The sequence below is a fragment of the Micropterus salmoides genome, unplaced genomic scaffold (genome assembly GCF_014851395.1).
Source record: "Micropterus salmoides isolate LMB-PRFRI ecotype aquatic unplaced genomic scaffold, ASM1485139v1 Ms_hic_scaffold_3, whole genome shotgun sequence".
Taxonomy (NCBI): Eukaryota; Metazoa; Chordata; class Actinopteri; order Centrarchiformes; family Centrarchidae; genus Micropterus; species Micropterus salmoides.
In genome coordinates this window covers 39109147-39132235 of record NW_024042261.1, presented here as the reverse complement: position 1 = coordinate 39132235, position 23089 = coordinate 39109147, and the positions used below count along the sequence as shown (strand labels likewise).

Below are 23089 nucleotides of genomic sequence, written 5' to 3'. Positions count from 1 at the left end.
GGGGCCCTGACAGCAAACGCTCTGTCCCCTTTAGTTTTCAGTCGAGACTCTGGAACAGACAACAGACCTCTGCCCGAGGATCTCAAGGTACGTGCTGGTGCGTATGGGACTAAAAGGTCAGAAATATAACAAGGCGAGAGGCCATGAAGAGCTTTAAAAGTGATCAATAGAATTTTAAAGTCAATTCTAAAACATACTGGAAGCCAGTGTAATGAAGCTAAAATAGGAGTAATGTGGTCATATTTCTTTGTTCTGGTTAAAAGCCTGGCAGCTGAGTTCTGGACAGTCTGGAGTCCATCAATAGATTTTTGGGTTAAACAGGTGAAAAGGCTGTTGCAATAATCCAGGCGTGATGAGATGAAGGCGTGTAAAATGGTCTCGGTGTCCTTAAAAGTTAACATAGATCGACTACTACTATCAAACCAAACACCAAGGTTCTTTGCCACAGGCTTAATGTGATTTACTAGGGAACCAGCAGATGGCAGTATTTGATTTGCCATCTGCTGGGACCCGATGACCAGGATTTCTGTTTTGTCTGAGTTCAGCTGGAGGAAATTATTTGACATCCATTTTTTAACTTCACAAAGGCAGTTGAACTCAGCATTCCAGGGTCTGTGGATCTGACGGGCAAGTATATTTGTGTGTCATCAGCATAAATATGAAAAAAAATGCCATGTTTATGGATAATGTGTCCAAGGGGAAGCAGATCCAAGGAAAACAAAATGGGTCCTAAGACCACGATATTTAACTGGACAGAACGAAGAGACATCTGGGACATCCCGTCTTCTTTTCCTAATTATTAGCAATGCTCGTACATAAGTATAGTTCTCTAAGACTGACTGAAGATGGCCAAACACCTCAGACATGTCAATGAAGGTTCTCAGTTATCCGCATCATTCAAGTAAGGTTCAAATAAAGGGCAACTGGACTGAAGATACTTAAAGACGTTCAGACTCTCATCCGAAGGGCTTTTCCAGTTTTGACTCCAACGATCACAAAGACTCGTTAGAACAGCCAGCAGCACTAACGAACCACGAGGTATCCATCACATAACGACCCCTCAGAGGTTAAATGGCTGCAATTCCCTGCCTGTCAGTCAGACCTGAAAGCGTCATCAAATATCTTCAGCCAGTCCAGTTGCCCTCGACTTTAACCTTCCTTGGATACCTCTCAGAAATCTTTACGGAGGAGAGGGCTGGTCTGTGGTCTGATGGCTTCTGAAGCCGGAGAGGAAAACGCTAATATCCGCTAACATGCCACATTCGCTCATCCATACTGTTTGCGTCAAAATCCCTCAAACGTGTGCTTTCACAGAGCGATCCGGCTTTGCGGAACCAGCGATAGCAACACCGGCAGGCCGGCTGTGGATTTTCATACAGACACCGTATCCCGAAAAATAAGGCCATGTGAAAGCGCCTACAGATTCGGGAAACATTTATTTACAACATGTTAAAATAAAACAGTTCACAAACAGATAATCCTCAGTTAAAGCAGGCAGGAAGGTTTGGAAAGTTCACAAAGACTTTGGCATAAATGAAATAAATCTTCGCAATAAAATTCCTTTAGTTAAAAAACACACATTTAATTTTGCGTCAAGAAAAAAGTTATAAGAATTAGCTTGTGATGCTGCTGTGCTCGGCTGTCAGTGTACGTCCTGCAGCAGTAGATCAGACAGGAAGCAGCAGTGCTGGGGAGGTTTAGACGTAAGCTTTGGAGCTGCTGCCGTCGGGCGCCGGAGCTGCTCTGTAGATGTTTGGTCCTCGGCTCGTTGTGGAGAAGTTGTAAGAAAACTGCCTGCAGGAGAGAACAAGAGCTTTCTGGTTTATTCCCCAAAAGAAAAAACACACAATCCAGTCTCCAATCCATCTGTGGTCGAGTGGATAGACTAAAGCTTGCATGTTTTTGTGGCCCAAATCCCAGTCTGTTAAAATCAATTACGTGCTGATATTAAGTCTGAGATGATAGTTCTATTAGTAAATTATTGACCTGATAAGAATAAAAGTTTAACTGGAGAATGTGATGAAAAGCAATCAAACTAGAGAGAAGACGTCTTTGAAGGACTGGGTCTAAATTCTATTTCAGGACACAACTGATGGTCCCGGGGTCCTTTTCGGATTGGGAACTCTTTGTTTTTTAAAAGTGACTCATGAAGGATTTCCACAGTTCTGTCTGGGACCACGTCTGGTCTATACTGAACAGGATGCTGACCACAGCCCATCCGAATCCAGCCCTCTCTGTGTCAGTGGTATAAGGAAGGATTGTCTGTTGCTGATGACGCCCTCCTGTGGACAAACAGCAGTACTACGCGTAGTAGGAGGCATAGCTGTGAGGTGCTGTGGGTTTACCGTGCAGAGTTGGTGGGAATAGTCTTCCTGTAGGAGCAGCAGAGCATAGATCCTCCCAGTATGGCCAGACAGGAGGCCGCCCAGCCCAGATACAGACCTTTACCCAGCTCGAACCTGCAGCAGCATCAATCACAGTGTTAGCAGCAGGAGTTCAAACACCACACTGTAGAGGAGGTCTTAAGTGTAAGACTGACCTGACTCCTCCATACTGCAGGTTGTTGAACTCCTGGATGACTCTGGCAGTGTACCAGGAGACTGCGATCAGCGTGAAGACACCTGAAAAGACACCCAATATATTCACGAAGAAGACATACAGGGACACTCGCTCCACTGCAGCTGCTACAACATTTGGATGTTACGTTAAAATGTCTTTTGGCCAGTTCTGATCATTTCTACTCAGCTCACATACCAGACAGGATGAACAGGATTCCTCCAGTCAGGGCGATCTGGTCTTTGACGTACTCTGAGGTTCTGCCGATCTTGGTGCACTTGAGTCCCAGCACAGAAGCGATGATGGAGGCCAGGCCAACCAGCAGGGACAGGATCATCAGAGCCCTGCAGGCATGCAGGTAAGCTGGAGACCAGCACGCGTCAGGACATAAAAAACACAATGTTTAACAAAGAGTCTGGTTAGAGACGTTATTTCCTGTGGGGTTGTTTATGACTGAGCGGTGAGTCCTCACCTGGTAGTCCCAGCACCGTCTTGAACTTGCTGCACTGGAGGGACCCCATCGAGTTGGTAGCACAGCTCATCCACAGACCTTCAAACAGCCACTGACTGGTGCTGATCGCCTCCGCTTGACTGCTCACCTTCCACGCCTGAGAGGAGGTACAGCTGGACTGCAGACACCAGGACACCACGCCCAGAAGCAGACCCACAACCTGCAGGCAAACCGCCATGCTGCTCAATGTCCCCACGCACACCTGGAACACCTGGAAACACACCAGGATGTCGAAACCAGCTCTGAGAGTGATTTTTAACGGGAGTGCAGAGACCCCCCTAAAAACAAAGCCAACCTCCAGCGGACACACAGTAACACGATCGTCTTATTAGCAGCAACATGTAAAAAACAGGCTTCATTGTTAAAAAGGTTTTTATGAAACAGGTATAAATAGTGCGTTTATTGGGGACTATTTTTAGCGGCGGATGAGTCCACATATTGTGCTCTAATGAGTATTTTCCGCGCCATGGGGCCTTATTTCGGGAAAAATATGTCCGTTAGTCAACAGCGAGAGATAATTTTCTCCTGTGCAGACTAGCCTCTCCTGTGTTCTGAATTACACATGATGTTTGTCAGTTTAAGATATTTTAAGTCAAGAAAGTCAGTTTTTTGTGAAACTGTAAAGTAACATTTACTTTTGTGTGAAACTGCTCCATCAACTACATCTCTCGTCTTGCACAATTCACATCACCATCATGTTAGGGTTGTAATGCTAAGCTAACGTTCATTGCTTGCCTGCTACTAGCTAGGTAACTTAGCCATCTTCCGTGCACACATGTAGCTCAACTGATGTGTTTAATCCAACAAATCCTGTTCCTTTTATCACATCACATGGAGGCTCTCTGATGTTAGTTTTATTGATGTGAACTTCAGTGACATTAGTTTCAGCGACGTTAGCATCAGTAATATTAGTTTCAGTGACGTTCGCTTTAGTAATATTAGCTTCAGTGACGTTAGCTTCAGTTAACTAACTTAACGTTAGCATCAGTAAGTTAGTTTCAGTAACATTAGCTTCAGAGACGTTAGCTTTAATTAACTGAAGGGTAGCTTCAATAATTTTAGTTTCAGTAATGTTAGCTTCAGTGACGCGTTTAATCCAACAAATCCTGTTCCTTTTATCATCACATGGAGGCTCTCTAATGTTAGTTTTTAGTAATGTTAACTTCAGTGACATTAGCTTCAGTGACGTTAGCTTCAGTAATATTAGCTTCAGTGATGTTAGTGTAAGTTAAAGTAACGTTAGTTTCAGTTCACTAAAGTAACGTTAGCTTCAGCAACTTTAGCTTTAGTGACTTTAGCTTCAGTGACATTAACGTCAGTGATGTTAGCTTCAGTGATGTTAGCATTAGTGAGAAGCTTCAGTAATGTCAGCTTCAGTGACATTAGCTTCAGTGACATTAGCTGATGTGATGTTAGCTTTAGTAACGTTAGCTTCAGTGACGTTAACGTTAACTTTAGTGACTTTAGTTTCAGTAACGTTAGCTTCAGTGACATTAGCTTCAGTTAACTAAAATAACATTAGCTTCAGTTAACAAAGTAATATTAGCTTCAGTAATGTTAGTTTTGGTAACATTAGCTTTAGTGACGTTAGCTTCAGTGACGTTAACTTCAATGATGTTAGCTTCAGTTAACTAAAGTAACGTTAGCTTCAGTAAAGTTAGTTTCGTTGAGCCACTTAACTTCAGTGACGTTAGCTTCAGTGACGTTAGCGTAAGTTAATTAAAGTAACATTAGCTTCAGTAACATTAGTTTCAGTTCACTAAAGTAACGTTAGCTTCAGTAACTATAGCTTTAGTGACTTTAGCTTCAGTGACGTAACTTCAGTGACATTAACTTCAGTGATGTTAGCTTTAGTGACGAGCTTCAGTAAAGTCAGCTTAGGAGCACATTAGCTTCAGTGACATTAGCTTATGTGATGTTAGCTTTAGTGACGTTAACATTAACTTTAGTTTCAGTAATGTTAGCTTCAGTGACATTAGCTTCAGTGACATTAGCTTCAGTGACGTTAACTTCAGAATCAGAATCCGGTTTATTGCCAGGTACATTTACACGTATGAGGAATTTGCCTTGGTATGAATTGGTGCTTACAGTACACATAAAACATAAATAGTAATATAAATATATAAAAAGTAAGGAGATAAGAAAAAATTATACAAAAGTAAAAGTATACAAAAATATAAAAAGATACAATAATGCTATAATACAATGTTGTTAACTATCGTCCACATTTTTTCCAAAATAAGGTCGATGATGTTCCAGAGGAAGGGGAGGGACATGCAGGTTCTGTATTGGGGGCAGAAGTTTCTTTTCTCTATTTGGTTCGACAATAAGAAAAATACACAACACCTCCAACCTTCTTATTTCACTGTGTCAAAACTTTCCTGCTTTGCCACTAGATCACAACTCTGACTCCTGGAACTACTGAACCAGGTTTATGGTAAATATATTTACAGGTTGCCAAGGACCAATAGAATCTGGAGAATGATCTCTTCCTCTACCCCGGCCTGGTCACCTGTTGAACTGTGACCGTTTGAGCTCCAGGTTTTAATTTAATTCTTTTGGTCAACTCTGCCCACACTGTTTCCTTCAACAAATAAATATCCTACGTTTACTGACCAACTCCACTTCTATAACTTTTTTTTTAGAAACAACTGAGACTGAAAAACCGAACAGACAACCACTCTGAAGTCCTCGACTGTCCCGTTAATCAGGTTCTTACCTTCGGGGCTTCGAATTTGAAGTTTTTTAAGGTGACTGCTGGACGTTCTTCTCTGCAGCTGTTCCTCAGGTTTGCTCCTGTGATGTGGATCTGATCCTCTGAAGGTCTGCTGGTCTTCAGGGTCGATGAACTCTGGCAGAGGCTGAACCGCCTCTGAACACACAGGATTATCGACATGCGAGTGTTTCACCTACAACTCTGTTTGCAGGATCCTTCAAGTCGACTAACATCTATAATACTTTATTTCATCAATCTGGAGGAAAAAATAAAAAGTTTAAAGGTCTTCATGTCGGCAGTTCTTTCTGTGATGAACTCACATTCTAACTGAGCTTCACTAATATTAATCCAGGCGTCCTGCTCAGTCTGCGTCTTTTCATTGCTCAAAATGTACGGTTGGCCAATATTATTATCCCCAATATTAATCAGTTCTGGCCTCAAAAACACAGTATGGCTCAGTCGATAGAACATAACAATATTAATGCCACAGACAAAAAACTACAAAAACAGGGAGACATACTGTTACTGAAGTACATGATATAACATTCATTAATACTGCATTCAAAGTAGGTAAAGTTAGCCTAAAGAAGTGTTAACAGAAGGTAAAAGGTAGATTTATTTGTCACAATAAAGCAGGTTGTAAAGTGAAATTGGGTTTGTTACTCCCTCCTGCTACGTAGCAGACAGTATACAGTAAATTAGAAGCAATTACAAAGATAGTAAACAGAAATAAACTATATTCCACTGCAGTCTGGTGGTGCGGCAGCAGAAACTTCTATATCTCTTCCCAGAAGGCAGCAGGGTGAACAGGCTGTGGCTGGGTGGGTACTGTCCTTAAGGCTGATAATACACGGGGCAACTTTTTGAGAAATGTTGCTGGGCAATCTTGCTAGTGGCAAGTCTGACTTGTCCATGTCAGGTTCTCTGTGAAGCCGATTCCCAGGAACCTGAAACCTGCTCCACTGATGTAGACAGGAGTGTGTTTCTTTATCTCCTTCTTCCTGTAATCAACGATCAGCTCCTTAGTTTTGCTGACGCTGAGCAGTAGGTTGATCTCTGAGCACCACTCTGCAAGATTATCAATTTCCTCCCGATATGACAACACGCTCTCACTCCCGACTCATCACATATTTACGCTTGGTCAAGGCCCTTTGGCGTTTTAGACGTTTAAGTCTACGCGGTCAAGTTAGCAACCCTTAGCAAAAACAAATATGCAACGTCCGGTTAGACTTTCAAAATAAAACGCTAGCGTTTCGAAATGTTGAAAACGGCACGTTGTTAAAGTCTTGAAAAGTAGCAGTTTGGTTAGGTTTAGGAAACAAAACTACTTGGTTAAGGTTAGGAAAAGATCCTGGTTTGGATTAAAATAACTACGTACGTCAGTTAACATGTAAGTTAACGTAAGTCACTAATAAAAATATTTAATGTTGACTTTTTGTTTCACACGGGACACGAACCCCGGTCTCCTGGTTCAAAGTCGGGGTTCTGGCCCTCCATCCACCTCCTTACTCAGTCTTTCCTGTTAAATATTTAGCGTTACAAACTGACACCGATGGGTCTTGACCATGCATCCATATGTGACAAGTCGCAAACTTCTGGTTCTTTCCATTTGACACGAGAAGTCGGAATTTCTGAGTTCAAAGTCGGAAATTTTAAAAGGGAACTACCACCGACTTTGTGACCCAAGATGGCTGCTCCGAGTATCAAGTTAGTGAAAGCCGCAGTTCATCCTGTTTATTAGCATTTCTGTGTATTCGTGTCTCATAGAAATTGTCGTACACCAACCAGTGTTGGTAAAACGAAGGCTAACCTGGCTAAACAACGGCTAGCCAAGCGAGGATTTCCGACATCCCCAGCTCCGACTTAGGAGGTAAACATGGTGCAGCACTCAGCCCAGACTGCTGAGATCCTCTGTGGATCTGTGGGTTCTGAAACTGGTGAGGGTCCAGGCTGGGATGTTTGTTGGGATGACCAGTTTCTCAAAGCACTTCACTTCAGCTTCATGTACTTAAAGTATCAGCAGTAAAAATACAACAACAACAACAAGTATTCATGTAGCAGATGAATTTGCGGGGATGATTAATGGGAGATGAACGTAGAAGCTGCCCTCAGTTTACAGACTTCTCTAATCTCTGATGATTTTTAGTGAAACTTTAGATAATTTGAACAGTTATTGAAATTAGAGCAGTTTAAAGGGAAGCATCTCTTTGGTAGAACTGATAAAAACTCAAAGGTTGAAATGCAACTAAGTTAATCAGTTAATCAGCCTAATGCACAAAGTGGAAAGGTTGGCCAACACTGGTTAATATTTTATATTATCATTTGAACAGTAATAACTAAAGCTGTCAGACAAATGTAGTGATGTAAAAAGTATTTGTTTTCCTCTGAGATGTGGCAGAGTAGAAGTTGAAAGTGGCATGAAAAAATACTCTTAAAATTCTACTTAAGTACAGAGTAAATGTACCCAGTTACTAGTTAAAAGCTACACTACGTTTATCTGACAGTTATTAAATCTGCTTCTGAATGAAAGATTTTACATAGAAAACATAACAGCAGCTAAAATGATCAATTACTGCAATATAAACTATAAACTATATAACTATATATATATCGTTTATATATATATGAAATGTTTGACTTTACCAATATATTCGTGTAGCTTTCAGGTAGCGTACTAATTTCTGAAATAATTTCCAGCAGCCAGCTTATTGTTCTGATGAGTAACTGCAGTCGCTATAGTACGATATTTCATTTATGTACAATTTACAAAAAACAGCAGGCAAACTTCATTGTAAGTATTTAAAGTTTATACCAGATTAACAGTTAAAACAACATGTAGTAACTTTAAAAGCTCATATTTATCATGAGTACTTTTACTGTTCATACAGTGACATATTTTCCTACGAACCCTTCTGTTGTGATTTTGAGTGATTAGCAATTTTGGGTCAAATAAATAAAAGTTCCTGGATTCTAGTATCTAAATATGTATACATATATGTGCAGTATATATTTGTATCTATATTCTCTTCTAAATTTATTAATGTGCTTTATTTGACATTGTCTTTTTAATTCTTTGTGCTGCTTGTGCAGATCAACATGCAGACTAGCCTCTGCTGTGTTTGTCTGTGTTTTGACAGTTTGTGGACTTTAAACTGTCTCTTTATCAAACTGACTTCATGTTTGCGGGTCACAGTTAACTACCCCGTGCAAATGCAAGTAAAAATCCCTCACTAGTGTAAGACAAACTTTCTTACAACTTAAAAATGTTCGTAAACCTGTATTTTTATGTTGCAGAAAGAATATATAGAGCTTCTTTCAGACCTGCAGCCCTTTACCTCCATCTGATGGAGATTAAACGTGTCGGCATTGTGGTTGGATAAGTCACTTTTATGTTACCAACACGACGCCGATGAAAGTCAGAGTCAGAGCTGGAGAGAGCAGTTTGTCGTGTTGGACTAACGTTAGAAGTCTCGCTAGCAGCTCCTCTACATACACAACAAACTCCCCTCCCTCGTTTCCACCAGCTTCTTCCTTTCAAGTTTCTTGTTAATTACAAAGGGGGTCGCTGGGAGTCACCTGGTATAACAGTCTGAGCCTGTCGCTGGTAACAAGAAGCACTTTTTGTGGTGCCAAGACAGCACGGAGGTAACTTCAACCTGCGTCCTCTCCAGCAGCCTGCAGGGGGCGACTCCATCACGACCGCCACAGACCGCAGAGGAGCGGTGCAGCATCTCAGTTCAGCAGATGCTAATTGTTTAGAAGTGGATTTTAGTTTGTCTAACTTTACTGTTACTTCTTTTCTTCCAGTTGCTGGTGGTTTTAAACCAGAGGTTTTCATTAAAGCCTTAAATTAATAAATGAATCAACAGCAAAAGACTTGTATACTTTTAACCAGTGAGCTGTTTCACACCTTTAGAAACTGAATCTCTGGCTTTTTGGATGTTTTTATTGGCTAAATAATGAATTAACCCTAACACAATCAAAAACAGTAAAATAATTATTTTCAGTCCCAGTTTGGATTTCTGCTTCGCCTCTAACACAAACAAACAAAACATCAATCATTTATGTCGATTATTTTTTATAAATATGATCATTATTTTAAATCCAGGTGACTTCACCAGCTGAGGTCACCGTTACGCCCACCTACTTCCTGTCAAGGTGTCCTGAACGGTGCAGCTTCTTTCTGTTCATCTGTACATTTTATACATCTGTACATGTGTTTTTCCCCCCATCAGCCCCGGCGCTTCAGCGTTCTACACGGCGCCACCTCCGTCACCTCCTCCGCCCGGTCGTCCTCCTGTTCTCAGGTCGTGCCACAGCTTAACAAAAGGTTCTCGGTTCTTCCAGATCAACTCGTGACCAAACAGGATGTACCACCTGGATGAGACGGGACAGATGGGAAATTATTTCAGACTGACAGTCTCGCCAAAATAAAAGTGTAGTTTATCATTTAAAGTCATATTAAAAGCTTTTAAAAAGGCACAAACACAGATTTAAAGGTGCCGTTGAATAGAAACTTTTTTTAGAAGGAGACCTATTAAGATTTTCCACATTTTATGACTTATCTGTAATGTTATAATGTTGGATGTTCATGTTAAACGTGGCCAAAGCTTCAAATAATGAGGTTAAAGTATTTAAAAGAAATCCCTGTGAGCATAAACCTCAGGTTTCCTCCTGTTCTGAACATTTTCAACTGCTTTTTCTACCAACGGCTCCGTAATACCCAGACGGAGCCGCTGTTCCATATATGGTCATGTGCTCCCATAGCAACGGCACAGCAACGCTCAGTCTGCCTGTTCCGCCCAGCGACAACAGCAGCCTGGTAACATGCTTCAGGTCTTGGCCAATCAGAAGACAGTGGGCTTTGAGAGGGGGGGCCTTAAAGAGACAGGAGCATCTACAGCTTGTTTCAGACAGAGGCTGAAATGACCAGTGTAACTTTGAATCATGCAAACTTGCCATACAGAGTCACAGAACTACAATATAGGACTGGAAAAGCAGAATAATAATAGGTCTGCTTTAAACCTTAGCGCTGAAATCTTACAAAATATAAAAGAAAAACAGATGAACGCCAACAAGTGCTATATGTGATGTAACATGTGGAATCTTTAATGTTTACGCCCCCAAAAGTTACATAACTTCACGTCAGGGTGACCCCGCCCACTTCTGTTGTACGGTCTATAATTTAGAAAAGGGTGCAGAGCGGCTGCTGCGATTGGTCGGAAACAGCGACTTACATTCCAAACAGGGCTCCTCCTAAATGAGCAGCGTGGTCAAAAAACTTCCATCCCAACACCACGCCGGCAGTATCCATCGCGACGATGGCCTTTAGAGCCTGCAAAGAGAGGGGGGTGAGTACATGATGAAACAGCCAGACAGGTGCAGCAGGTGAAGCGTGTCTTACGTTGGCGGCGCTGAAGGAGAACATGGGGAGGAAGATGATGGCCAGTTTGGCTTCTGGCATTTTGGTGCAAACGGCCGCCAGGATGGTCATGATGGCTCCAGACTGAAAACACACAGAGACCCACATGAAAGTCACGAGTTACTGAGAAGCAGTGAGGATCAACATCACGGCCGCTGCTTGTGCTATAAAACACCCAACCGCCTCTGCTTTCAGCACCTTAAGGCAGACAACAACTTTTTTTTATGATGATCTGGTCAATTTAGAGATTTTGATCTGATTGGCTCGTGTCGATTTCTGACACCGTGATGTGCGTACTTCCTGATTTTTTTTGACATTATTTTCTGATTTATGGAGTGATAAAGAGAGATCTCCAAAATCCCCTCAGTAAAAACATTTGAGTCTAATACGTCAACAAAATACAACAATAAGTTTAAAACTAAATGAATCCAGGGTTCAGCGCATATTTAATTAGATACTGCCTCATTTGCATTTCCATATTATTTCAGAAAACCTGTGATCCAAAAAAATATTGTTTAATGTAAATTATCAATTAGAAAAGTTATCTATTAGTTAATTTGTTTTACCCTACTTTACACGCTGCCTCTAGTACCCTCCACCTTTTATAACTACCTCTGGTTCCTGGCCGTCACTACGTAGACACTTTCACTTTTATTTTTTTGTGTACAAAGTCATGCTTTTCATCTCCGCTCCTCTCTCACCAGGTTCCAAAGGTTTTCACTGAGCTGGGAAAGAAAAGCTTTCTCTAACTTTTCTCCCTGGACTTGGAATTATTAGCAAAACTTCCTCCATCTTAATGTTCTAGTCTTGTAAAATGAAGTTAAGCCGTGTTAAAACAGAGAAAAGCAGCTGGATTTAGTCTCTTCCTTTATTTGTGATGTGATTTAATACTAACTGGAAAGAGAGTTGAATCTCAGGGGACTTCCTGGTTAAATAAAGTTGTGAGTAGATCAGCTGAAGAGCGATTTCTGCTTCTCTTTCGATCATTTTTAAAAAGACAGAGGAGGTAAAACAATCCAGAATTTAAAAAGAAAGATCCTCAGTCTGCTCATTTCTCTGAGGTGAATTTAGATTTTTATTTCCAGTAAAATAAAAAACTAATGTTGGTACTTACGGCGCCCAGAGATGGACCGAACCTCCCCGTTGCCATCTTACACACATAACTGGTAAACGAAGAAATGACACCTGAACAAACACAAAGAAGGCGGAGTCAACAACAACAACAACAACAACAACACATCGCTGTACTTTCCACTAACAGCGTCGTCACGGTCACAGACGTCGTGTTCAGGGCCACAGCCTGCGGACCGCTCTCACCTGCAGACAGGTAGACGGCCATGAACTGCTCTCTGCCCAGCATGGAGACGGCGCTGGTGGAGAAGCTCCAGAGGACGTACATGTTGGCGGCCATGTGGAAGAAGGAGAAGTGGCTGAAGGTGGAGAGAAGCATCGGGGAGCAGAGGGTCTCTGAGGGACGACACACCGTTACAGACGTTGGACTTCACTGCGTCCGTGTTGCTGCTTCATTAATTAACAGTGGATTAATTCAATTCTTTCAACTTCATTAATCCCGATAACTCAATTAGTTAAGAGCAACATGTGACCTACATAACGAACAAAATACAACCAACATTCACAACATACAGCAGCCAGTATGTGCACATTTGAAACACCATAAAAGGCCCTACAGGGAGTTTAAAAGTCTTATTTGGAGCGGCGGTTCGTCTTGGTAGCGCATGACGACGTCCAGAAGGCAACAGAGACAATTCACCAGGCAGAGCAGGTGCCGGCGAGGCTCAAATACTTTCTGCCTTCCGCTTAAAAAGTGCACGCACACATAAAACAAACGTTAAAGCACACATCAAAATCAAGCGGTCAGCATTCGCGCTGCTCACGGGTCGGGCAGAAGCTCGAGCGCCCACGGAAGTAATGGCTCATCGTAAAGCAGCATTTCCAGCCCACGTCTGCCACAGATATACAAGGAAGACATTTTTCAGCATCACTACAGTTATTTGAACACATACAGTCATGGCCGACAGCTTTGGTATTCTCATGTTTGTTGTTCCCCACAGAACTCCAAAAACGGACTGAAGAGAATCATTGGCACCTTCTTTAAATCTACAGAAATAATTCTATTTCAAACATGTGTCCTTCAATTTGTAATTAAACTCACCTGTAAGCAGCTCACAGGTGCTGGCAATATAGAAACCACACTTACAGCCAGTTAAAACGGACAAAGTTTGACTCAGTCTTGTGTGTCTTTGGTCCAAGTCTCAAGTCTGTCCGACGTGGACCGAAGAGAAGAACTGATGAAAGATCGCAAAACGAAGGATTGTTCGTGGATAAAGAACCTCGGTCATCTACCAAACAAATTCCGGTTGACCTGCAGAAACAGGGTCAACAGGGTCACATCTGCGGCCACGACTGTCTGTACGTTAAGTCTGGAGCTCCGTGCGTCGCTGCTGTGCTGCAGACGCCGTTTCAGTGTCTTCACTCAGTGTACGGTGCTGCAGGAGTAAACGTGATCTTAAACGCTGTGAAGAGTAAGTTTCTCTCACATGAATTCATAGTTTTCATTCGCACGACATGTGACCAGTTTGCTCGCATATGCCCCTAAAAATCGATACGTGCGAACCGGAAAAATGATTTATGAGCACAATGTTCGAGTAACTACAACCTACAATATGATGAGACAGTAGCATTAACTAATTAAGTAGGGTATTTTTCTTGCACAAGGATTTAATGACTGAAAACATGAAACTGCTGTTTTGTCCAGCTGGAATTCATTTTCTGCCAGAGGTGGGCTGTTTAGTCTACTATTACATAAAATGACAATAGCCTAGTAAAATTAAATAGTTCATATAATAACATCCTAGCAGTGTACTACTGGATTAAAATTAAACTTTTTATATGTTATAATATTACACTAATACACTCATTTAAGCTAGTTTCTCCTCCATGTTGTGTGAAAGATGCCGGTGTGCCACTATGTGCTCCTTCTGGCCTCCTCCTGAGAGCAGGAGGTGCACGTCAGGCTACGGCGTAGGTGACGGCGATTCAACGCACAAGTATAAATTGCACTTAACACGTTCCCCTGGTTCTGTTTTACTGAAGTCATTGTAACACTGTTCTGTAGTCTTGTTTCCATCAGGGGTGGGTTGTGTGGGCGCTGCTGGTGGACCAATCACAGTTAAGTTTTTTTGTGATGACTGATCAGTGTTTTCAAAACATCTTTTTGAATATTTTAAAAAGCTTCAACAACATATTGTTAGACGTCGAGGCGTCCAGATACCAGGGTCTTCACTTCCAGTCCTTCAATGGTTTCACACCATAGTTGAACACAAGAAGAAGGAGCAAACACGTAGTATAAATGTGTGTATAATAAATAGTTTGTTCACTCTAAATTATTTCATTTCGGAGCACATGTGCTCTTTGGGAGAAAGCTCAGCGTAGAGCCCTGCCTCCCCTCACACAGCTCGGCTCGTCTCCTCCTCGAGCGCGTACGAAAGCTCAACACAACCGTCCAGCATTTTGGCAACGCAAAAGTAACAAACTCAAAGCAACAGCTTGCTTCCTGGTTGACAGGCAGCGGAAAATAACGTCTTTTTTTGCCCGTTTTCCCTGGAATGTGACGTCACGTGAAAACCATCAATTGCCCCATCAAGCGAGTAGCAGAGAGTTTCTGCTGACATATCTGAACTCTGGCAGCGTGAGCGGACAGACTCACTGGAGGCGGGGTTGGAGGTGAAGTATTTGATCATGGAGCGCTGCAGAGATGGTACCCTCCAACAGCAGAACACCACAACGTTAGCAGCAATGATCCCTGGGAAAATAAAACACAGAGACATTCAGGGATATTATAATAGTGTTTAATAAGAGTTCTGGATGTAAACGGGCTGTCTGGCTGCACAGGGAGGGGTAGCTGTTCTTGGTGTTGCATGCTGGGCTTTTATTTTGGTGAATATGTTGTGCTTTAAAGTTATAATATGTATTTTGGACAGTGAGGCTACATCCACATCGCTGCGTCACTGCTGGCGGTCCAGCGACCTGCACTACGAAGAGAGTAAGTAAGTCCTTATCCTAAATGTTTTCTACGGGTGTAACAATACACCAAATCCACGGTTCGGTTCAGACGTACTGCCGATGGAGAAAGTCAGCTGAAACTCATCCAGGGAGAGAGAGAAAGAAAGAGGCGGAGCCAGAAAGAGACGGAGCCAGCTGGCGTGCATTTCGCCGGCAAAAAGCGGAAATGTCACAACTGTAACTTATAATCCTGCTGTTCTTGTGTCACATATAGTAGTTTTAAGAGTTTTTTTATTGGGGAATAAAGTTGTTTAAACTCCAAATATGTGGCTGATTTCTCAAGACAGAGCTGATCTAAAAAATTGCTACGATGTTTTTGAAGATGCGAGGTCTGGCCCGCCAACGGGTCCGGCCGTCAAGTCCGCTGCTGTTCCAATTGTACTCTTGCCGAGTCCGAGCTTTAAAGTACAGAAGTCCGAACTTGGAGAACTCGGTATTGAGAAACAGCCCTCGTCTCTAAATGATCTTTGTTGGGAGTTGCACATGCTCAGTTCCTAGTTAAGGACTACTAGCCAATCAGAAGCAGAGAAGGGCGGGTCAGCGAGAAGCCGGTAAACAGCTCGGGTTCAGCCGTACGTGTTGCCGACCGGCTCGGCAACATGGACTGGAGCGAGAGTTTCACTTTGCAAACCTGTTACATGCACAAAAAAGGTTTATAAGTCAATAAAGGAGAAGGGAAAAGGCAACAAGCAGATTACCTCCTTTTTAATGTGCAGTTGTACCTTTACCGCTTAATCATATTACACAAAACATAAAATACTAAACAGAATCACAACAAGAACACTGTGCAGATCAGATTTACTCAGACCTCAACTCAAGCCTCCCTCGCTCTGTCGGCCGCCAACGTTTCTTTATCTCCTCATATCCTGACACAATCATCAGGAAAATCCGGAGTCGAACACGCCCCTTTTCTGCGACCGCGCATCAGCTCCCGACCTTCCCCGATAAGCCCGAGTTAAATCTGAGTTGGTTAAACTCCCTTCGTAGTGCACGCCTCAGGCCGACATCTGTTTTCTTCTGGAGAGGGGTCATGTGATCGCAACCTGACGAATCAGGGAAGGATACGCCATGACTGATGAGCCTAAATCAGGTCCTCTGTTTTCACCGGTCCACACTAACACGCTGCCCCGGAGTTTAAAAAACGAACAGAGGGTCAACAGCGTTTTCAAACTTCTCCGTTTTAAAGCGGACGGCAGGCGAAAGGAAGCAGAAGGTCTGCGTTTTAACAGGAAAACGTAGCGGCGTGGCTGCAGCCTCGGACAGAGGGGCTGATGGGACATCAAACCTGCGGCTCTGCTGGTACAGGTGTGTGCGTGCGGTCTCACCTGTTACCGTCTTCTGCCCCTCGCTCAAGCTGTGCCACCACTGGTTCACCTGAAACACAAGCAGCCAATCAGGGCTCACACTGCGAAGGTCATTATCACCTCAGACACGTGGTCACACGAAGACAAATCAGCCGTCGCTCCTGGAACGTGACGATGTGACCTGATCAAGTTAAGGGGACAAAGGTGCAGCGGGAGTTTACCTGAGTCTCCAGCATGTTGTGTGAAGCTCGTGAGTTCGAGCGCTCACCTGGCTGCGATCTAAAAACCGCAGGTCAGAGGAGTGCGACGTCACAGCTCACCTCTTTGCGGACGTCTCCTCGCTTCTGAGGTCGCAGCTTCTCCAGCCAATCGGCTCGGACCTCGTCGAAGTAACTCTGGACCCGGGACTTGAGGGACTCGTACTGCCAGATGGCCGCCGAGCCGAAGGAGCAGCCTGTAAACTGACATGGCGTTAACACCTGTCCGTGACATCGCTGACGGTGTCATCACCTACGTAGACAGGTAGACCTACCCCCACGGTGAAGACGAGCGGCCTGACGAGCCGGCCGAAGGCACGGGGGGAGCTGCGAGGAGCCTGCTGGTCGCAGGGGGGGACCGAGGTCCGTCGGGGGACCACGGCCTCGGAGGCCTCTGTGGGAGGGGCTCCCAGCTCCTCCTCTACCTTCTTGGATTCTGGTTTCCTGGCGGCTTTCCGGAAGCCACATCTCTGCTGGAAGCTGTGAGGCCACCTGCTGGACATAAAACAAAGATCTCATTTCACATCTGTGACGCCTAAAAACATTCAAATAAAACAGAGAGTCCAAACTGGAATGTTTCAACACAGCAAGATGATGATTTTAACGCTGAAGAATCAATAATCTGTTGTAGACGTTTCACTACGTGTAGGGCTGGACGATACGGCCAAAAATGTTCTCACGATTCAAAGCTTCATATCTTTCAGTATCGATAATTATCACGATAAGGATCAAATCTTTATTTCTTTCAAGTTTAAAGGCTGATTTTTGCTCCCGAGTGAAAGTTGAAGACACCTGATGGTTAATTGTGGTTTAAACTCGTCTTTATGGTCAGAACACTTGAGGCCAAACAGAGGATCGCTTCACAGATCTGAGGCAGAACATTCAAAACAATCATGATAAAATCTGTGCCAACAAATATGCAGGAGGAAAATTAAGTAAAAGCTTTTTTCAGTCCGTTTTTCCTCAACAAAATAAACATCTTAATAAAAAAATGCGCCAACTCCTGTATGATTCAAGTGAAAAAAATCAAACATTTATTGAATATTCATTAAACATTTCTTACATTGTCATTGAAAAATTATTGTTATTGTTTTATCGTCCAGCCCTCACGAAGTGTACCGAGTTTCCTCCAACTTAACCACTAAAATTAAAACACGTGATTTCCACCAAACAGCAGCGTTAGCATCAGGGCTCTCGAGCCTCACGCATTCACCGCGAGACACGCGCATTTCAACCAGTTCACACGCCACACCTTGTATTTCCCACGCTGAGAGGTAATAAGAGAGAACGCCCACAAGGCGTTTCTCTAAACTAAATACAGAAATCATGATTTGTTGTTTCCGGGTAAATCCCGTCATCCCGCCGCAAGCGCGTTCGTTACTAGGCAACATGCACGCGCGCACACGGAGTGGAAGCTGGAAGAGCAAGCGTGTTTTTTTGTTTTTTTAGCATTTGGATTTTAGAATTCCTGGAGGAAAAAACTTGTCTGTGATCAAATATCGAGAAAGCAACTGATGTTTGGGAGTACAGCCAAGTCCGTGCTAAACTCCCCGCGTCTTCGCAACCAGAAGCTTCGGCTTAGCCAGTGGTGAACAAAGTAGACCTATTCAGATCCTTCTTAAAGTAAAAGTACTGCATTGAAAAAGTTAAAGAAAAGTATGTAAGGAATAAGCAGGAAAATGTAGAAGTAGCCTATCAAAGCGAAAAGAAAAATGTCCCCGTGACTATTATTAGATTATTATTCCTCGTGCATTAATGTAGTTGAACAACGTTGTATCAGACTGCAATTAATGATTATTTTCATTATGTATTAATCAGCTGATTATAGTAGTAGTAATGTGAGAAATGTTGTCACAGTCATCCAGAGCCTGAAGCGACACTTTCACAACGCCAATGTTTTGTCAAAACTACATTAAAATAACCAAATAAAGCAGCAAATCTTCACGTTTGTGAAGCTGCAGCCATGAAATGAAAGATTACTAAAACAGTGTCCGTGGTTTGGTCTTACTAACGTAGGCCTACTAGCTGTAGGCTACTTGTATGAACTGTTAATTTAATTTAGAACAAAACATTCATTTTTTTTTTCACTCTTCATTTGTTTTGTTTGTAAAAAGCTTAATTTGGACAGTAACTAGTCGCTGAAGCTGTCCGATAAATGTAGTGAAGTAAAAAGCAGCAATATTCCCCTCTGAGATGTAGAAAGTGCCATGAAAAGAAAACACTCAAGTAGACTTTCCATCTCATTAGTACTTCAGTACAGTACTTGAGTAAATGTGCTTTGTGACTTAAACTGAAACTAAGGAAAGAACCAGAGAGGTTTTTCTATTTTAAGCTCTGGACGGATCATCCATCTTAAAGCTGCTGCAAATGCCTGAATGGCTCCTCCTCTAACAGATGTAGGCTGCGTCCGAACGTTCTGACTGCGTGAAGCGACCCGGAAGTATCTCAGCGGCAGCCGTGATAAGAGCCGTTCGAAGTCTCTAAACGCTGAAGAAAGGAGCTTCGATGCTTCCTTTCATATCTCCTTTAGCACAGGGTACACCGGACCATCCTCTACCAAAGGAAAGGAGAGAACGCCGTCCCACAGTTCCTTTCGGCGGCAACATTTAAAGCGTCGCACGTTCTCAAACTCAAACGATAAAATCCATCGACCACATTTAGCAAAATCCTGCAACACAGACGCACATTATGATACTTTAATAAGACTCAGTTTCCTTCTTTCTTTAGGCTTTTTTGTAATCTGATCAGTATATACAGGAATCCTGATGTAAAATTCAAAACCTTTTTAAGACCTTTTCAAGACTTTGTCAACATATTTTAAGACTGCTGCGCCACTTTGAGCTGTAACCGATTAAATCAGCCACACACCTTTAAAAGGGACATTTTTGAGGTTTTAAAAGGAATTTAAATATATTTATAACATATTTATTGCCTGTATGTCATCAGGTTGTAACGCCACCTACAAAGGCATTCACCAACTTTCTCAGTTGCCTAACAGCCTGTACGAGCCAACAGGTTTCTATGTGAAGGTCAGATTTCCTGCGAAAAGCAGCTGTCTTACATAAACTATGACGTTTATGTTTCTGTACGCAACATTACAGCAAATCATGTGATCACAGTGTGATTTTGTGTTTTAGTTGGCAGGATTAGTACAACATTAGAACATTAAATTGAAAGTATATTGTTAATTTAATAGTAAACTGTAAGCTTGATATTAATATATTCATTATGTTACTATATTAAATATAATTTCATATAATAGAATATAACTTACCACTAGTGTAATATTAATTCAAATTACAGCTGTTTTTTATTCATTAACTTTGTGCAAGAAAAAAGTCTCCAGCCTTGATTTTGATCAGGCTGCTAACTCGTCCATAATCAGAGTTCAACATTTATAAAGTTTGCAGCACATCAAACTTCTTTTTAAATCCAACTCCATCCAGGCTGTGATTGGTCTGTTCACAGAAACCGACGCTGACGAGAGCGTCGGTTTTATGAGAAGTTGAATTTGTTTCAATAAAAAGCAGAGATTTTCCCTGTTGTCTTCTGTCTGACTGATTCAGCTTCTTGCTCTAGTTTTTCAGGGCTGTTCAGGGGGCCACAGAGCGACCGGCCAACCGGGTTAATCCCGTCACTCCTGATCGCCACTCTGACTATGTTTTGGACCATTATCATTGCGGGTCCGGCGGGGGGGGGAGATCACGGTTGGTCGTATTTGTAAATCATTTTCCGGGTCACACGGATCTATATTAGGTAGATCCCTGCGCCTAACGTTACAGAAACCAATCACACAGTCGCTCCTCTCTGCCTGTCTAGTAGTTTTTGGCTACGCATTATAAATAAATATGTTCATCTACACTTTCAGCAAACAAACTTTTGGACAAACACGATTTTCCCATTGAAAAAATATCTTCAAAATATATACACAGGCAGCCTGACACATTATCAACGCTGATTTTGTTATTTAAAATGGGTAAAATCGTATTTTATGACAGAGCTCCACGCAGCGTATATATATATATATATATATATATATATATATATTTTCTCTCAGCATCTCTCGGCACAGTTACGCAGTCATTCTGTGGGAAACCCTGTGCACATGAATCGGCCTGTGGGTGGGAAGGAGGGTGAGTGTGAGCATCTCAATGTGACAGCCTGTCCATTATTTAGTGACTGAACCTCATCTGCCTGCCTGCTTTCTCAGTTATTAAGTAATATTTTCAGAGATGCGCTTTCTGTAGTCCATCTTCAGAACACTGTAGTTTCATCACGTCAGTAACATCCGCCGTCGCCTAGAAAAGAGCAGTCGGGTTCTCTTATTACGCCGCGTTCCAGGCAACTCGGAACTGGGAAATTTCCGACCTCCAACTACAAAAACTATCCTGGAAGTCGGTGAAAAAATATGCACCCCGAGTTCACAAGTAGCAGCTGACTTACGTCACAAAACAATGTCAGCGCCCAAGGAATAAACTAAACAGCAACAACAAGTATATTTGCATGTATTTAAATTAAAATAATACATACGGTCATGTAGTAAAAGCTGTTCTGCGTGTACACCGATGTAGAAATATGTTGGGCCTATTAGGTAGCTGGCTACAGTAAAGACTCTTCTTCTCTGCATAAAAGTTATTGTTCAAAATGCCAAAACACGAGGACGTGTGACCTGCAACACTGACCACCACCATCACCAACTGATGTAGCTGGAGGGGCCAGTACAGGCTGTTTATGTCAGTAACACCTGAAGCACTGCTGAGGTGCCACTGTGTGCACACTTTGTCACGCTCAGCCATGGTTTTCGTTCACTTTCGGCGTCGTGCGCCTGGAAAGCTGGGAAATATCGCAGTTCCAACCGGTCTCGAACGCAGCATCAGACCCGCGGGATTCTCCTTCACATCTTTCCTTGACCTCGTGACGTTTTCCATCGAGGTCGAGGAAAGGAGGTGAGGAAAGGAGGTGAGGAAAGGAGATTCTTCTGACTTTCCGGACGCAGCCCTGATCTCACTCCAAACTTTTGCTAAAACTTGAGGTTAACATGATAAAAAAAATGTACAGCGTTATCAATTATACACTCTGTAACTGAACTAAGAGCAACACATTTATGAATGTTTTAATAAGAAACTGATTATTAAACTATGTAGTCAAACTATTTATCAAAAAGAATCATTCAGAAACAAACACAAACAAACAGCAGTTAGCGCCGTTAGCTTCCCGGCTAACGTTAGCCAGCTAACAGCAGTCTACACTGCCCTTGAGTGCTAACAGTGCTAACAGTGCTAACAGTGCTAACAGAGCTAACAGAGCTAACAGAGCTAACAGTGCTAACAGAGCTAACAGAGCTAACTCCGGGCAGCGGAGGTCCGTCTGTCTGTCAGCCGGAACAGGCTGCCTCCCTCCCGCTGTGGTTACTGACCTGCCTCCCCTCACGGAGCTCCGTAAAACATCTTCTCCGGTCAGTCTGAGCAGGACGGCGCAGCTCCTCCACGCCATGGTGGAGCCCGGTGACCCCGGCAGGTCGTTCACTACCGGGTCAACACCCCGGAGCGACCGGAGCTGAACGGAGGAATAACGGGGACACCTGCAGGACAGAGGCGGACACTGCACACCTGGGACAACAACAACAATGCACCGCGTAAAGCACGCGTCAACAACACGGACCATAACTTCCGTCCACGACTTTCAAAGTAAAATACTGTCAAAGAAAATCAACGATTTTACCTTCAAATGACAAATTCTAACTTTTTTTTTTTTTTTTAAAGTATAAAAACTAAATGTAAAGAACAATGAGGGTATAGTCATAGGTGTCATTTACACTGGGGACGCTGGGGACATGTCCCCAACTGCTGATTTTGTCCCCACCCCTTTTTGAAAGCATTTCTTTAAAATGATCTGAAAAATAGCACCAAGAAATGTTAACTAACAAATGAAAATGCTTTGAGAAAAGGTTTATTTGCACAAAGAGAAAACATGCAATGAAATATAGTTTTACCTGATATAAAAACAGACATTTCCGTCGTAAATTGGAGCAGTAAATGTAAAAAATGAAAGTTCGACTTTAATGCTCAAGATCTGCCGGCGGAGGCCCCCAGGCCACGTATATTTCTGCATCAAATATTTAATCTAAATAGTGCTAAAAATCTTCTTGTCTGTTCATTCCATTTTTATGTAATTTTAAAGCTACATGTTTGTGTTTATGTACTAAATTGTCATTGCAGAATCCTTGTAGGTGTATGATAC

At 42.6% G+C, this 23089-nt stretch overlaps 2 protein-coding genes across 3 annotated transcripts; both read right to left on the bottom strand.

Annotated features, from left to right (window-relative positions):
- Nucleotides 1-1417: 1417 nt before the first annotated feature.
- On the bottom strand, nucleotides 1418-5942 carry LOC119882590 (claudin-19-like). The gene is made up of 6 exons (XM_038692687.1): nucleotides 5787-5942; nucleotides 3029-3278; nucleotides 2755-2919; nucleotides 2540-2621; nucleotides 2346-2459; nucleotides 1418-1794 (listed from the first exon to the last, which is right to left on the bottom strand). Exons 2-6 carry the CDS (start codon nucleotides 3243-3245, stop codon nucleotides 1698-1700), a joined length of 675 nt encoding a protein of 224 aa, XP_038548615.1. The 5' UTR covers nucleotides 3246-3278; nucleotides 5787-5942; the 3' UTR covers nucleotides 1418-1697.
- A 3765-nt stretch (nucleotides 5943-9707) lies between these two features.
- On the bottom strand, nucleotides 9708-22528 carry LOC119882588 (presenilins-associated rhomboid-like protein, mitochondrial). Of its 2 annotated transcripts, none has more exons than XM_038692683.1 (10): nucleotides 22266-22528; nucleotides 17125-17344; nucleotides 16913-17053; nucleotides 16614-16662; nucleotides 14933-15028; nucleotides 12523-12672; nucleotides 12320-12390; nucleotides 11188-11289; nucleotides 11021-11118; nucleotides 9708-10160 (listed from the first exon to the last, which is right to left on the bottom strand). In XM_038692683.1, the coding sequence occupies exons 1-10, from the start codon at nucleotides 22511-22513 to the stop codon at nucleotides 10037-10039; spliced, it is 1299 nt and encodes a 432-aa protein (XP_038548611.1). In that variant the 5' UTR covers nucleotides 22514-22528; the 3' UTR covers nucleotides 9708-10036. The 2 variants fall into 2 exon arrangements, with proteins under 2 accessions (XP_038548611.1, XP_038548612.1); XM_038692684.1 differs by having other exon boundaries at nucleotides 17125-17341.
- Nucleotides 22529-23089: the final 561 nt, after the last annotated feature.